Raw genomic sequence first — 13,243 nt, forward strand, 5'->3', positions numbered from 1 at the left:
ACATGATCCGAGTTAACTAGGCCGTGTCCGATCATCACGTGAGACGGACTAGCCAACGTCGGTGAACATCTTCATGTTGATCGTATCTTCTATACGACTCATGTTCGACCTTTCGGTCTTCTGTGTTCCGAGGCCATGTCTGTACATGCTAGGCTCGTCAAGTTAACCCTAAGTGTTTTGCATGTGTTCCGAGGCCATGTCTGTACATGCTAGGCTCGTCAACACCCGTTGTATGTGAACGTAAGGATCCATCACACCCGATCATCACGGCGTGCTTAGAAACGACGAACTTTAGGAACGGTGCACAGTTAGGGGAGAACACTTCTTGAAATTGTTATGAGGGATCATCTTATTTACTACCGTCGTTCTAAGCAAATAAGATGTATAAACATGATAAACATCACATGCAATCAAATAGTGACATGATATGGCCAATATCATATTGCTCCTTTTGATCTCCATCTTCGGGGCTCCATGATCATCATCGTCACCGGCATGACACCATGATCTCCATCATCGTGTCTTCATGAAGTTGTCACGTCATCTATTACTTCTACTACTACAGCTAACGGTTAGCAATAAAGTAAAGTAATTACATGACGTTTATGTTGACACGCAGGTCATGAATAAATTAAGACAACTCCTATGGCTCCTGCCGGTTGTCATACTCATCGACATGCAAGTCGTGATTCCTATTACAAGAACATGATCAATCTCATACATCACATATATCATTCATCACATCCTTTTGGCCATATCACATCACATAGCATACCCTGCAAAAACAAGTTAGACGTCCTCTAATTGTTGTTTGCATGTTTTACGTGGCTCCTATGGGTTTCTAGCAAGAACGTTTCTTACCTACGCAAAGACCACAACGTGATATGCCAATTGGTATTTACCCTTCATAAGGACCCTTTTCATCGAATCCGATCCGACTAAAGTAGGAGAGACAGACACCCGCTAGCCACCTTATGCAACTAGTGCATGTCAGTCGGTGGAACCTGTCTCACGTAAGAGTACGTGTAAGGTCGGTCCGGGCCGCTTCATCCCACGATGCCGCCGAATCAAGATAAGACTAGTAACGGCAAGCATATTGAACAAAATCAACGCCCACAACTACTTTATGTTCTACTCGTGCATAGAATCTACGCAATAGACCTAGCTCATGATGCCACTGTTGGGGAACGTAGCAGAAATTCAAAATTTTCCTACGTGTCACCAAGATCTATCTATGGAGAGACCAGCAACGAGGGGAAGGAGAGTGCATCTACATACCCTTGTAGATCGCTAAGCGGAAGCGTTCAAGTGAACGGGGTTGATGGAGTCGTACTCGTCGTGATTCAAATCACCGATGATCCTAGTGCCGAACGGACGGCACCTCCGCGTTCAACACACGTACAGCCCGGTGACGTCTCCCACGCCTTGATCCAGCAAGGAGAGAGGGAGAGGTTGAGGAAGACTCCATCCAGCAGCAGCACAACGGCGTGGTGGTGATGGAGGAGCGTGGCAATCCTGCAGGGCTTCGCCAAGCACCACAGAAGAGGAGGGAGAGAGAGAGATATAGGGCTGCACCAACGAGAGATCGAATCGTGTGTTGTGGGCTGCCCAATGCCTCAATATATATAGGGAAGGGGAGGGGCTGCGCCCCCTCTAGGGTTCCCACCCCTAGGGGGGGCGACAGCCCTAGATGGGGAACAAGGGTGGCGGCCAAGAGGGGATGGGAGAAGGAGGCGCACCAATATGGGCCTTAAGGCCCATATCCCTTAGGGTTTGCCCCCTTTCCACCTCTTAGGCGCCATGGGCTCTTGTGGGAGGCGCACCAGCCCACTAAGGGGCTGGTCCCTCACCACTCTTGGCCCACGCAACCTTCTGGGGTTGGTGGCCCCACTTGGTGGACCCCCGGGACCCTCTCGGTGGTCTCGGTACGTTACCGATAAACCCCGAAACTCTTCCGGTGACCAAAACAGGACTTCCCATATATAAATCTTTACCTCCGGACCATTCCGGAACTCCTCTGACGTCCGGGATCTCATCCGGGACTCCGAACAACATTCGGTAACCACATACAAACTTCCTTTACAACCCTAGCGTCATCGAACCTTAAGTGTGTAGACCCTACGGGTTCGGGAGACATGCAGACATGACCGAGACGTTCTCCGGTCAATAACCAACAGCGGGATCTGGATACCCATGTTGGCTCCCACATGTTCCACGATGATCTCATCGGATGAACCACGATGTCAAGGACTTAATCAATCCCGTATTCAATTCCCTTTGTCTATCGGTACGATACTTGCCCGAGATTCGATCGTCGGTATCCCGATACCTTGTTCAATCTCGTTACCGGCAAGTCTCTTTATACTCGTTCCGTAACACATCATCCCGTGATCAACTCCTTGGTCACATTGTGCACATTATGATGATGTCCTACCGAAGTGGGCCCAGAGATACCTCTCCGCTTACACGGAGTGACAAATCCCAGTCTCGATTCGTGCCAACCCAACAGACACTTTCGGAGATACCCGTAGTGCACCTTTATAGTCACCCAGTTACGTTGTGACGTTTGGTACACCCAAAGCACTCCTACGGTATCCGGGAGTTGCACAATCTCATGGTCTAAGGAAATGATACTTGACATTAGAAAAGCTTTAGCATACGAACTACATGATCTTGTGCTAGGCTTAGGATTGGGTCTTGTCCATCACATCATTCTCCTAATGATGTGATCCCGCTATCAACGACAATGTCCATGGTTAGGAAACCATAACCATCTATTGATCAACGAGCTAGTCAACTAGAGGCTTACTAGGGACATGGTGTTGTCTATGTATCCACACATGTATCTGAGTTTCCTATCAATACAATTCTAGCATGGATAATAAACGATTATCATGAACAAGGAAATATAATAATAACTAATTTATTATTGCCTCTAGGGCATATTTCCAACATATTCTTGGTTGCATTTTGGGACCTGCACCAATTTGTGAACGGGTCATCTCTATTTCTTAGATTTCACCGTGTAGTAAGTTGTGCTATTGGATTATTTGATTTGGGCTTGTAATTTGGGTTATATATGTGTGAATATATATAAGGCTTTTTGACTTGCGTGTTAGGATCCCGTTAGGTGTTCGAATAGTTATGACCGTTGGTTTGAGAGGGTCTGATATAGTACATGCGGTTTCCCATGGTTTTGAATTTCGCCTTAGGAAGAGTGTTATTGGCAACGATGATGTTCTAGTTTTATTCAGCAACTTCGCACCTGTCGCACGCAGACGAACTATTATACCGGTGGAATGAGCACCCATGTCTTATGGTGGGATAGAATATCACAAGAGTAGTCAAGGAGGAGCATCAAACTCTAACACTATGCCTAGCTCGAGAAGATCGAGAGCATCAACATGGCCACATTGAGAACCCATGGGAAGGATGGAGCGAGAAAGATGTATGTCCCCGTAAGAACGCACGAGACCTTTTACTAGTGTTATCATAAATACAACCTTCTTCATCACATAAACTTAAATTTCGGTGCCTATGACAAACTCTAGTGCTCAAGCAGAAGCCAAATTATGAAACCACAAATACAATGATTTTCCAAGATTTAACTTTGATCAACGGTTAATCCATCTATACGGCCCAAATTTGGCTTATGAATTATTTGCCCTCGCTTCCTTTTGACGTACGATACTCTATCTGTCCACGTGTTGCCCAAACCACCCCTAATAAATTCCCCCAACCCGACCAAAGAAGCCCAACCCATCCAAGATCCAGCATCAAAGCACCTATCTTTCCTCTCTTTCCTTGCCGCCGTCTTTCCTCTTCCTCATATTGCTAGGGATTTCCCGCCGCCGCCGCCGAGGAGGAGGGAGAGGTTGTGGTGATGATGGTGGGCGGTGGGACTGCTCGGACAGAGGAGGGCATGGGAGATGCGTCGAGGATCTATGATGACAGTGACGTACTTGCGGAGGTCGGCGTAGAAGGGCACGGAGGAGATGAACAGGGGCAGAGGGGGTGTGTGTGTGTGTGTTCGTGGTGATTGTGGACGTTACGATAGGCAAGATATCCGTCCACGTGGTGCCCCCATCACCAAAATCACCTAAAAATAAATAAATAAATAAATAAATAAATACCCCGCCCGGACCCCATAAGCAGGCCCAACCCACACCGCAAGAAACAAAGCTCCCATCTTTTCCTCTTCCTCCGCCGTCGCCGCGTCTCCTCCCCGTTCCCCAATCCCCGATCCGTCCGCCCCCACCCCCAGCCCGGATCCAGGCGATGGCGGCCGCGGGAGACGCCGGCGAGAAGAAGATGGTGACGCTCAAGAGCTCGGACGGGGAGGAGTTCGAGGTGGAGGAGGCGGTCGCCATGGAGTCGCAGACCATCCGCCACATGATCGAGGACGACTGCGCCGACAACGGCATCCCGCTCCCCAACGTCACCTCCAAGATCCTCTCCAAGGTCATCGAGTACTGCAACAAGCACGTCCAGGCCAAGCCCGCCGACGCCGCCGCCGCCGGGGCCGCCGCGCCCGACGCGGCGGCGCCCCCCGCCGAGGACCTCAAGAACTGGGACGCCGAGTTCGTCAAGGTCGACCAGGCCACCCTCTTCGACCTCATCCTGGTATGGAATCCCTCGATCCCCCCTCCTTGTAAACTCTAGATCTGCTGTTTCGTGATGCTGTTCCCCTTTTGGGGCTGGGGCTCGGATCGAGATTGGTCTGCCCGTGGATTAGATTGGTCGGGCTACACGCGCCGTCATCGAGCCAGATTAGATTCGAGCGGATTAGGTTAGGTTTACATGATTGGTCTGTTGCTTGTCCTACTCTGCAATCTGGAGATTAGATAGATTAATAACGTGAAAAACAGATATTTTATTCGATGTACACAGGGACCATTCCATGTTCTTGTGGACGTGGGAATAATTGATTGCCATCCATTTCAACTTGTTAGATGCACTATCATTGTGCCAGTTAATTGTGCGAGTGGTAGAGAATGTCAAGTTTCTCTCTGATTAACTTGTGGAAACATCAGAACACACAGAACAATAAATATATGGGCTGTTGTTTATCTAGCAATTGGTTCACTGTTAATTGTGCTTTTTACACAGTGATGCAAAATTACACAATTAAACTATTGTTTCAAACTTTGTATCCATGTCTTTACTATCTTGTCTAATCTTCTGGATCCAAATTTGCATGCCTTCTATCTATCACGGTTGCCTGATTATGGTGTGCTAGCAACATTACATACATTGCATAGTGGTAGCTAAATTTCCACATATTGTGCCTGTTCTTGTGCCAAGCGATAGTTGCCAACTGTAAAATTCTGAGCTTTTCTGCAGGTCTTCAGTAGTATTGCTTTGAACTTGTTTTCTTACTGTTATGTTGTTTCTTGTTTCATTCTAGATAGGGTGGTATCTCAGATGTTGCATTTACATAATCCAAGACCATACATTCCTTACCTCCAATCCCATGTTCTGTCTTGCTTCACTGTTCCATATATATAGTGACAGCTGATACATACCGTTGCCAATGCGTTCAGAGAAGTGGTGCTTGTCATCTGAACCCATGCATGAATTTCCAAAACTATCCATATGTTCAGTTATCATCTTTTCTGCAAGAATGTAGTAGTATCAGCTCTGACTCTGTTTTATCACAGTTATGTTATTTTCTTTTGACTGCTGATCTTGATCCAGTTGCGTTAGTCACTCATGACACCTGAACCCATGTTCTGGGCTTTGAATAGATATCTAATTGATGAATCCATGCCTTGTTTTGTATGTGTTTTTTTGCCGCAAAAACATTCATGTAGTATGTCTTAATTAGCTATGTTTTTGTAAATGAATGCTTCTCTCTGACACGATGCTGTTCTTTTTGCCCCTTTGGCCCCTCTCAGGCCGCAAACTTCCTTAACATCAAGGGGCTGCTGGACCTGACCTGCCAGACTGTTGCGGACATGATCAAGGGCAAGACCCCGGAGGAGATCCGCAAGACCTTCAACATCAAGAACGACTTCACGCCCGAGGAGGAGGAGGAGATCCGCAGGGAGAACCAGTGGGCCTTTGAGTAGAGGCGGTTGAGTAGAGGAGCATGTAGGTGATGCTGTCCGTGCTGGATGAACAATGCTTAGTATTCGTCATGTCTGCGTTTTAGCGCCCTTTGTTATGTCATCATAATGGTTTCATCGAACAGCCCGAGGTATCGCTCGTGTGAAACCCTGACCCTGTCGTCTGTCGTTGTTTGCTGTGGCGTGAGTGTGTAGACTTGTGGCACCGCTGTCGATGAAGAGGCTCCTGCCGGCATGGCAGGTGTCACTGGGGGCGGTTGCGGAGAAGTGGAACTCCCACGCTTACCCTCCCTGGGCCGTCACGGAGCATCTGTTGATCGACCCTTCTGCCTCCTCTTGCTCTGCTCCGCTGATCCCAAATGTGGCCGTCAACGCCATTGGTTCGCTGCAACTAAACATATCTCTAGCTAGCTTAGATTCTGACCCCAATCGTGCTATGAATTATGGAGCCTAAGTACACCTGCACATGTGTGTTTATATACCTCAAGCATATTTAGTATCTTCATAATTCCCGCGCAAAGTTATCCTGCATGTGTTAATTTCCCTGCTTGATACATACATGCGGTTCATCTTTGATCTTTCTGATCATTGGACATACATGCACCCTTACTAATTGTTGCCGTATGTTTGTGTGATGTTTCTTTTTTCTCGAAAGATGCACACAACCTTCATGTTCATGTATGTGTGACATACTACGCTTAAATTCATGTTAATTAGGAAGCAGGTGCATGTGAAACCATGGAGCGGAGTGTGACTAATTGAGTTTCATTCTAATTATTTTTACATGAAAAACCAAAAGAATGATGAAGTCGATACAAGTCAACGTGGTAGAGATTGGTGAAAATCCAAGGAACAAGTCTTGGTCATGATAAACTACATGATTAAGCCATCGGTGCGACAGCTGTGCATGGATAGATAATTACCATTTGCACGTACTAGATGTGAATAATTAAGGAGGTCAACGGCTAGTTAGCGATATTTGTCGCATTTGCAAGAAAACGATTTGCGACAGATTATGCACATGTGTAAAGGACAATTGGGACGGAGAGTACATGCAAGTATATATTTGAGCTATATATGCTGTATAAAGATATACTCGTCAAAATTTTGATTGAGTTGGTTAATTAGATGGGATGCAAGCTCATTTCTTGATGCAAATTAGTTAGTTTCTTGATGCAACTTGGCCAGGATAATTATTGTTAGCTTGCATAACTGACTACAAAATTGAATAGCCAATGACAAAATGAAAATTAATGCGCAACTTGGATATGTGGCGAATGTGGGGCCACATCACACAGGATGAAAGAACATATGCAATTTGGGGTCACATGGCACACCTGTTCTCTGGTTTCTTACTCCTCGAAACTTTATGTTTTATTAAAAAAGAATGTATGATTTTGTAGAAAATTGACGAACATGCTTTATTAATCTAGATTAATACATTTTTTGAGTGACATGAGCGGTATTAGTAGAATCATGTACTTCTCTGGCAAAAAATGCGGGTCTTTTAGCATTTTTATTGGTTAAATATTTCTTGGTTTGGTTGTTTACTAAAAAAATAGTAGCATCAACAACAACAAAAATACAATATTTATCATGAGAAGTAGGTTCTATAATATATTTATTTTTATGAGAGCAAGATGGATGTTGGCACAGATGGTAAAAGTACCGTCTAGAGACTGAATTGATTGATACACGTAAAATGAAAATTGCAGCTTACCAACTTGATGATAATTAACGGCTTGACCTACGGAGGAGATGCATCATATGGCAGTAATTATAAGCAACCATAAGAATAGATTAACGCCACAAGTTGCATTAAACTGTTTGCTCTGAATTTGGTCTCCTTGTTGAGATTGCCGGTAGCCTGGTACCAGTTGAACGCATATATTGGCCTTACATAGCCCACATGCCATATTTCATCTTTAAGCTGAACTGAGATATTTGTATATATTATACAGATAGCTGACCGAGTGATATATGGATCGGAGATGCCATTACATGGACAGGAGTTGTAGTTTTCGCACGAAGTCGTCCACGCGTTGGCTTTCATGCATGGTACTCCTGTATGTTGGGCGGTCAATCTCAGTATTTTTTTTCCTTCTGATTATCATATGTACGGTCTACAACTCTACGGGTCATGCATGCATCCTCATGTTCTTGGGGGATTTTTTTAATGCGCTAGATTTGTGAAAATTGTACCCGCGAGAAAAAGACATGGTCAAGTTTAGTTGTTAAAGCCATATGGTTACCCTTAAACAAATTATCATTATATCATATGATGAGAAGTCATGCAGCCATGTATGTGATCGCCAGAGGTGTATATATAGAGCATATAAGTACTACTCCCTCCGTTCCTACATACTTGTCTTTGTAGGCATTTCAACAAGTGACTACATACGGAGCAAAATGAGTGAATCTATACTCTAAAATGTGTCTACATATATTCGTATGTAGTAATCATTTGAAATGTCTAGAAAGACAAATATTTAAGAACGGAGGAAGTAGATAATTAGTGCCACTTGCAGGTATGAGCCAGTGGCACTATACAAGTAACATGCCAAATGATGATGATGAGCTCTAGACACAATCCCGGGTTGATGAACGACAAGGTCGACTGCTAATTAACTTTGTCGCATTGTTTGGAAGAAATGGTAATTGGGAGCCAAGTGCCTGCTCTTTGAGATATATATCACTAGTAGAAAAATGATCAAACGTGAAGCATATTAATGCCGGTTTGAATTTGAGCCGGCACTAATATGACCATTAGTGCCGGTTCCAACAGCTAGGCGGGCGGACATCATTAGTACCGGTTCGTGGGTAACTTTTAGTGCCGGTTCATGCCACGAACCGGTACTAATGAGGCTGTGTCGGGCTATGGTCAGGCTGGGGCTCCACGAAGACCGTAAAATTTCCAACATGTTCTGACATCATTTTTTGTTTTTCGGTTATTTACCTAATTGTTTAGAGAGCTAAATGGCCGTGAAATTAAAAATCACTACAAAATGAATTCTGAAAATGTTGAAACTTGACATGGTATTATCATTTCACCCGCTTAGCATGTGTGAAAAAGTAGAGAGGGTCACGGTAAAAACTGGACGCACTTCGTGTACAAACTGAACAAACTCTTTCGGAGTATCGGGGTTTCGGACGAGAACTCATCTGTTACACGGGCACTTCAATGCTTTTTAAACTTATTTGAACTCCGGACTTCTTTTGTGTTCAGTATGCAGCATTCAAAGCGACGTCATCAATTTTCAACATGTTCTGACATCATTTGTTGTTTTTCGGTCATTTACCTAATTGTTTAGAGAGCTAAATGGCCGTGAAATTGAAAATCACTACAAAATGAATTCTGAAAATGTTAAAACTTGGCATGGTATCATCATTTCACCCGCATAGCATGTGCCAAAGAGTAGAGAGGGTCACGGCAAAAACTGGACACACTTCATATACAAACTGGACAAACTCTTTCGGAGTATCGGGGTTTCAGACGAGAACTCATCTGTTACACGGGCACTTCAATGTTTTTTAAACTTATTTGAACTCCGGACTTCTTTTGTGTTCAGTATGCAGCATTCAAAGCGACGTCATCAATTTCCAACATGTTCTGACATCATTTGTTGTTTTTCGGTCATTTACCTAATTGTTTAGAGAGCTAAATGGCTGTGAAATTGAAAATCACTACAAAATGAATTCTGAAAATGTTGAAACTTGGCATGGTATCATCATTTCACCCGCATAGCATGTGCGAAAGAGTAGAGAGGGTCACGGCAAAAACTGGACGCACTTCGCGTACAAACTGGACAAACTCTTTCGGAGTATCGGGGTTACGGACGAGAACTCATCTGTTACACGGGCACTTCAATGTTTTTTAAACTTATTTGAACTCCGGACTTTTTTTGTGTTCAGTATGCAGCATTCAAAGCGATGTCATCAATTTCCAACATATTCTGACATCATTTGTTGTTTTTTGGTCATTTACCTAATTGTTTAAAGAGCTAAATGGCCGTGAAATTGAAAATCGCTACAAAATGAATTCTGAAAATGTTGAAACTTGGCATGGTATCATCATTTCACCTGCATAGCATGTGCGAAAGAGTAGAGAGGGTCACGGCAAAAACTGGACGCACTTCGTGTACAAACTCGACAAACTCTTTCGGAGTATCGGGGTTTCGGACGAGAACTCATCTGTTACACGGACACTTCAATGTTTTTTAAACTTATTTGAACTCCGGACTTCTTTTGTGTTCAGTATGCAGCATTCAAAGCGATGTCATCAATTTCCAACATGTTCTGACATCATTTATTGTTTTTCGGTCATTTACCTAATTGTTTAGAGAGCTAAATGACCGTGAAATTGAAAATCACTACAAAATGAATTCTGAAAATGTTGAATCTTGGCATGGTATCATCATTTCACCCGCATAGCATGTGCGAAAGAGTAGAGAGGGTCACGGCAAAAACTGGACGCACTTCGTGTACAAACTGGACAAACTCTTTCAGAGTATCGGGGTTTCGGACAAGAACTCATCTATTACACGGCCACTTCAATGTTTTTTAAACTTATTTGAACTCCGGACTATAAAAAAATGTTTGGCGCGCTGCCCAGTGGGCCTGCCAGACCTAGGGTGTGCAAATGCAGGCCCAGAAGGGCCAGCAGACTCACAGGGCAGCGCGCCCTAGTTAGGCCCAAAAGCCTGCTATATAGAGAAGCTCGAAGGAGCAGCCGCGGCTGGGTTTATAAACCAGTGCGGTTGCTCTTCGCTCGGCAAGGTGGGACTAAACATTGTGCACCGCCGTGACAGCGCACAATCATTAGTACCGGTTGGAGGGTGGGTCTTTAGTACCGCTTCGTGGCACGAACCGGTACTAAAGGGGTCGTTTCCCGCCCCTTGGCCTGGCTAAAATTGGCCTTTAGTACCGGTTGGTGCCTCCAACCGGTACTAAAGACCCCTCCTATATATATGGCACTTACAAAAAAATCAGTTTCATCGACCACCAGTACTTCTTCTCGATCCAATTTCTTCGCCGTGCCCGTCGCCCATCGCGCGTCGCCCTCGCCGCCCCCGCCGCCCGTCGTCGCCATCACCGCCGCCCCCCCGCCCGTCGTCGCCGTCACCGCCGTCGCCCCCGCCACCCGTCGTCGCCGTCACCGCGCCGTCGCCCCCGCGCGCCGCGCCCATCGCCGCCGCCTCTCGCCCGTCCCCGTCGTCGCCCGCCGCCGCCCGTACGCCGCCGCCCCCCCTTGTACACACACACACACCACACACAACACACACACACAGACACACACACACACCACACACCACACACACACACAGACACACACACACATTGTTTTTACTTATTTTCTATTTTCTGTTGTTTAGATTAATGTTTGATAAATTACGTAGATAATAATGTTAGAATGTTAATGTTAGATGAATTATATGGAAAAGATGTAAAATATTAATGTCAAATATATTTTACATGAATTAGAACAAGTTGAACTAGTTGAATTAGTATAGCTTGATATTAATTAGGTATATATATGAGATTTGAACTAGTTGAATTAATATAACTAGTTTATTTTTAGTATGAAAATTAATAGAACAAGTTTATTTTTAGTAAGAAAATTTAGGTATATGAGATTTGATGATCTAATCAAAATATTACTATATAGAACTACCTACTTTATTTTAGTAAGAAATTAATACAACTAGTTTATTTTTAGTAAATGCTTAGTTGAATTAATAGAACTAGTTTATTTAGTTGAATTAATAGAACTAGTAAGTGTTTAATGTTTCACCTATATATGAACATATGTTAGATATTAATGTCAAATGTTAGATGAATTAGATATAAATTATATGTTAGATATATATTTAATTTAGTTATATGAGATTTCATTATCTAATTAACATTTTATTATATAGAACTAGCTACCTTATTTTTAGTAAGAAAATTAATAGAACTAGTTTAGTTGAATTAATTAGTTGAACTAGTTAGTTGAATTAGTTCAATTAATTAGGTATATTCTTCGTAAGTGCTTAGTTGAATTAGTTCAATTAATTAGTTGAACTAGTTGAATTAACAGAAGAACTAATAAGTGTTTAATGTTTCACATATGAATATAGGAATGTCGTCTGACGACGAACACGATTTTATTATGTGCGAATACTGCGAAGACCAGCGCGGCCTGTGCGGCAGAAATTTTCTAGTTGATGATAGACGCTTCAGCATCAAGCTGGATGAGAACTTCGAAGTGGATACAGTAAGTCACAACGACAAGTCTTTTTTTCGTAATTAAGCATGACTTATGCTTCATTTGCTTCAACTTTTAATTTTAATTTTTCACTATTCTACTAGCGTATCCCCTGCCATGCAAGAATTTTTGTCTTGGATAAGATAGGTTTCAGTCCTAACGAAACTATGGAGGTAAAAAGAGTTTACTTGAAGACCGAGCATGGTTATACCTTCAACGTCAAATTATACAATGCAGACACATACACCTATTTTGAATGCAAAACTTGGCAAGTACTATGCAAGGCTTATGCATTTGAGCCTGATATGGTTATCACCTTTGATATTCGTCCGGAAGATGATATTGAAGGTAATAGAGACATCTGGGTCGATGTGCAGACGCCTCCAGTTCTACCATTATGTGAGTTTCTTAACCATATTTATGTCTTCGATATGAGATTATTTGAACCAGTTGAATAATTAATAGATCTCAATTTATATTGACAGCTTACTTCCAATCAAGCAAACATGTCCGGCGCTTGGTAGACAGGACCGTCCACTGTCCCAGGACTGAACTAAACTGCGAGGAGACAAGTCATTATGTTTCATGGCTTGAGGATCTTGATGCTGTCAAGACAAATTTCTTTCCTGCACTTAGAAATGTTAGTACTCAAAATGTGCGACCAATAGTGTTCATACTGAACTACGGTCACATATATTTAGGAAAGATGATAAGATTTCTACTATTTCTCCTCAGTGCATCTTTTGCATACATTATTTTTTTAAGCTAAACTTCATTGCTAAGTATGTTACTATACGATGTTCTTCAATAGGGACTCCCGATGAATGTTGTGCCTGAGTGGATCGAGACTAAAGGTACCATGAATATTGTTAGCTTACGGCCAAGATATCCTACAATGCACTTTAGTGCATTCAGGATTTCTAATAGC

The 13,243-nt window shown here is 43.4% G+C and overlaps 1 protein-coding gene across 1 annotated transcript; it reads left to right on the forward strand.

Annotated features, from left to right (window-relative positions):
• Positions 1–4,149: 4,149 nt before the first annotated feature.
• LOC125520649 (SKP1-like protein 1) lies at positions 4,150–6,216 on the forward strand. Its single transcript, XM_048685612.1, has 2 exons — positions 4,150–4,623; positions 5,898–6,216. Exons 1-2 carry the CDS (start codon positions 4,279–4,281, stop codon positions 6,069–6,071), a joined length of 519 nt encoding a protein of 172 aa, XP_048541569.1. The 5' UTR covers positions 4,150–4,278; the 3' UTR covers positions 6,072–6,216.
• Positions 6,217–13,243: the final 7,027 nt, after the last annotated feature.

This window comes from Triticum urartu, chromosome 7, assembly GCF_003073215.2.
Source record: "Triticum urartu cultivar G1812 chromosome 7, Tu2.1, whole genome shotgun sequence".
Taxonomy (NCBI): Eukaryota; Viridiplantae; Streptophyta; class Magnoliopsida; order Poales; family Poaceae; genus Triticum; species Triticum urartu.

What these genes read in the sequence shown, in the direction of transcription:
- LOC125520649 (XM_048685612.1), top strand. Translation starts at nt 4,279, where the DNA reads ATGGCGGCCGCGGGAGACGCCGGCGAGAAGAAGATGGTGACGCTCAAG. An exon ending in CCCTCTTCGACCTCATCCTG is followed by an intron (nt 4,624 to 5,897) that starts GTATGGAATCCC and finishes GGCCCCTCTCAG; the next exon opens with GCCGCAAACTTCCTTAACAT.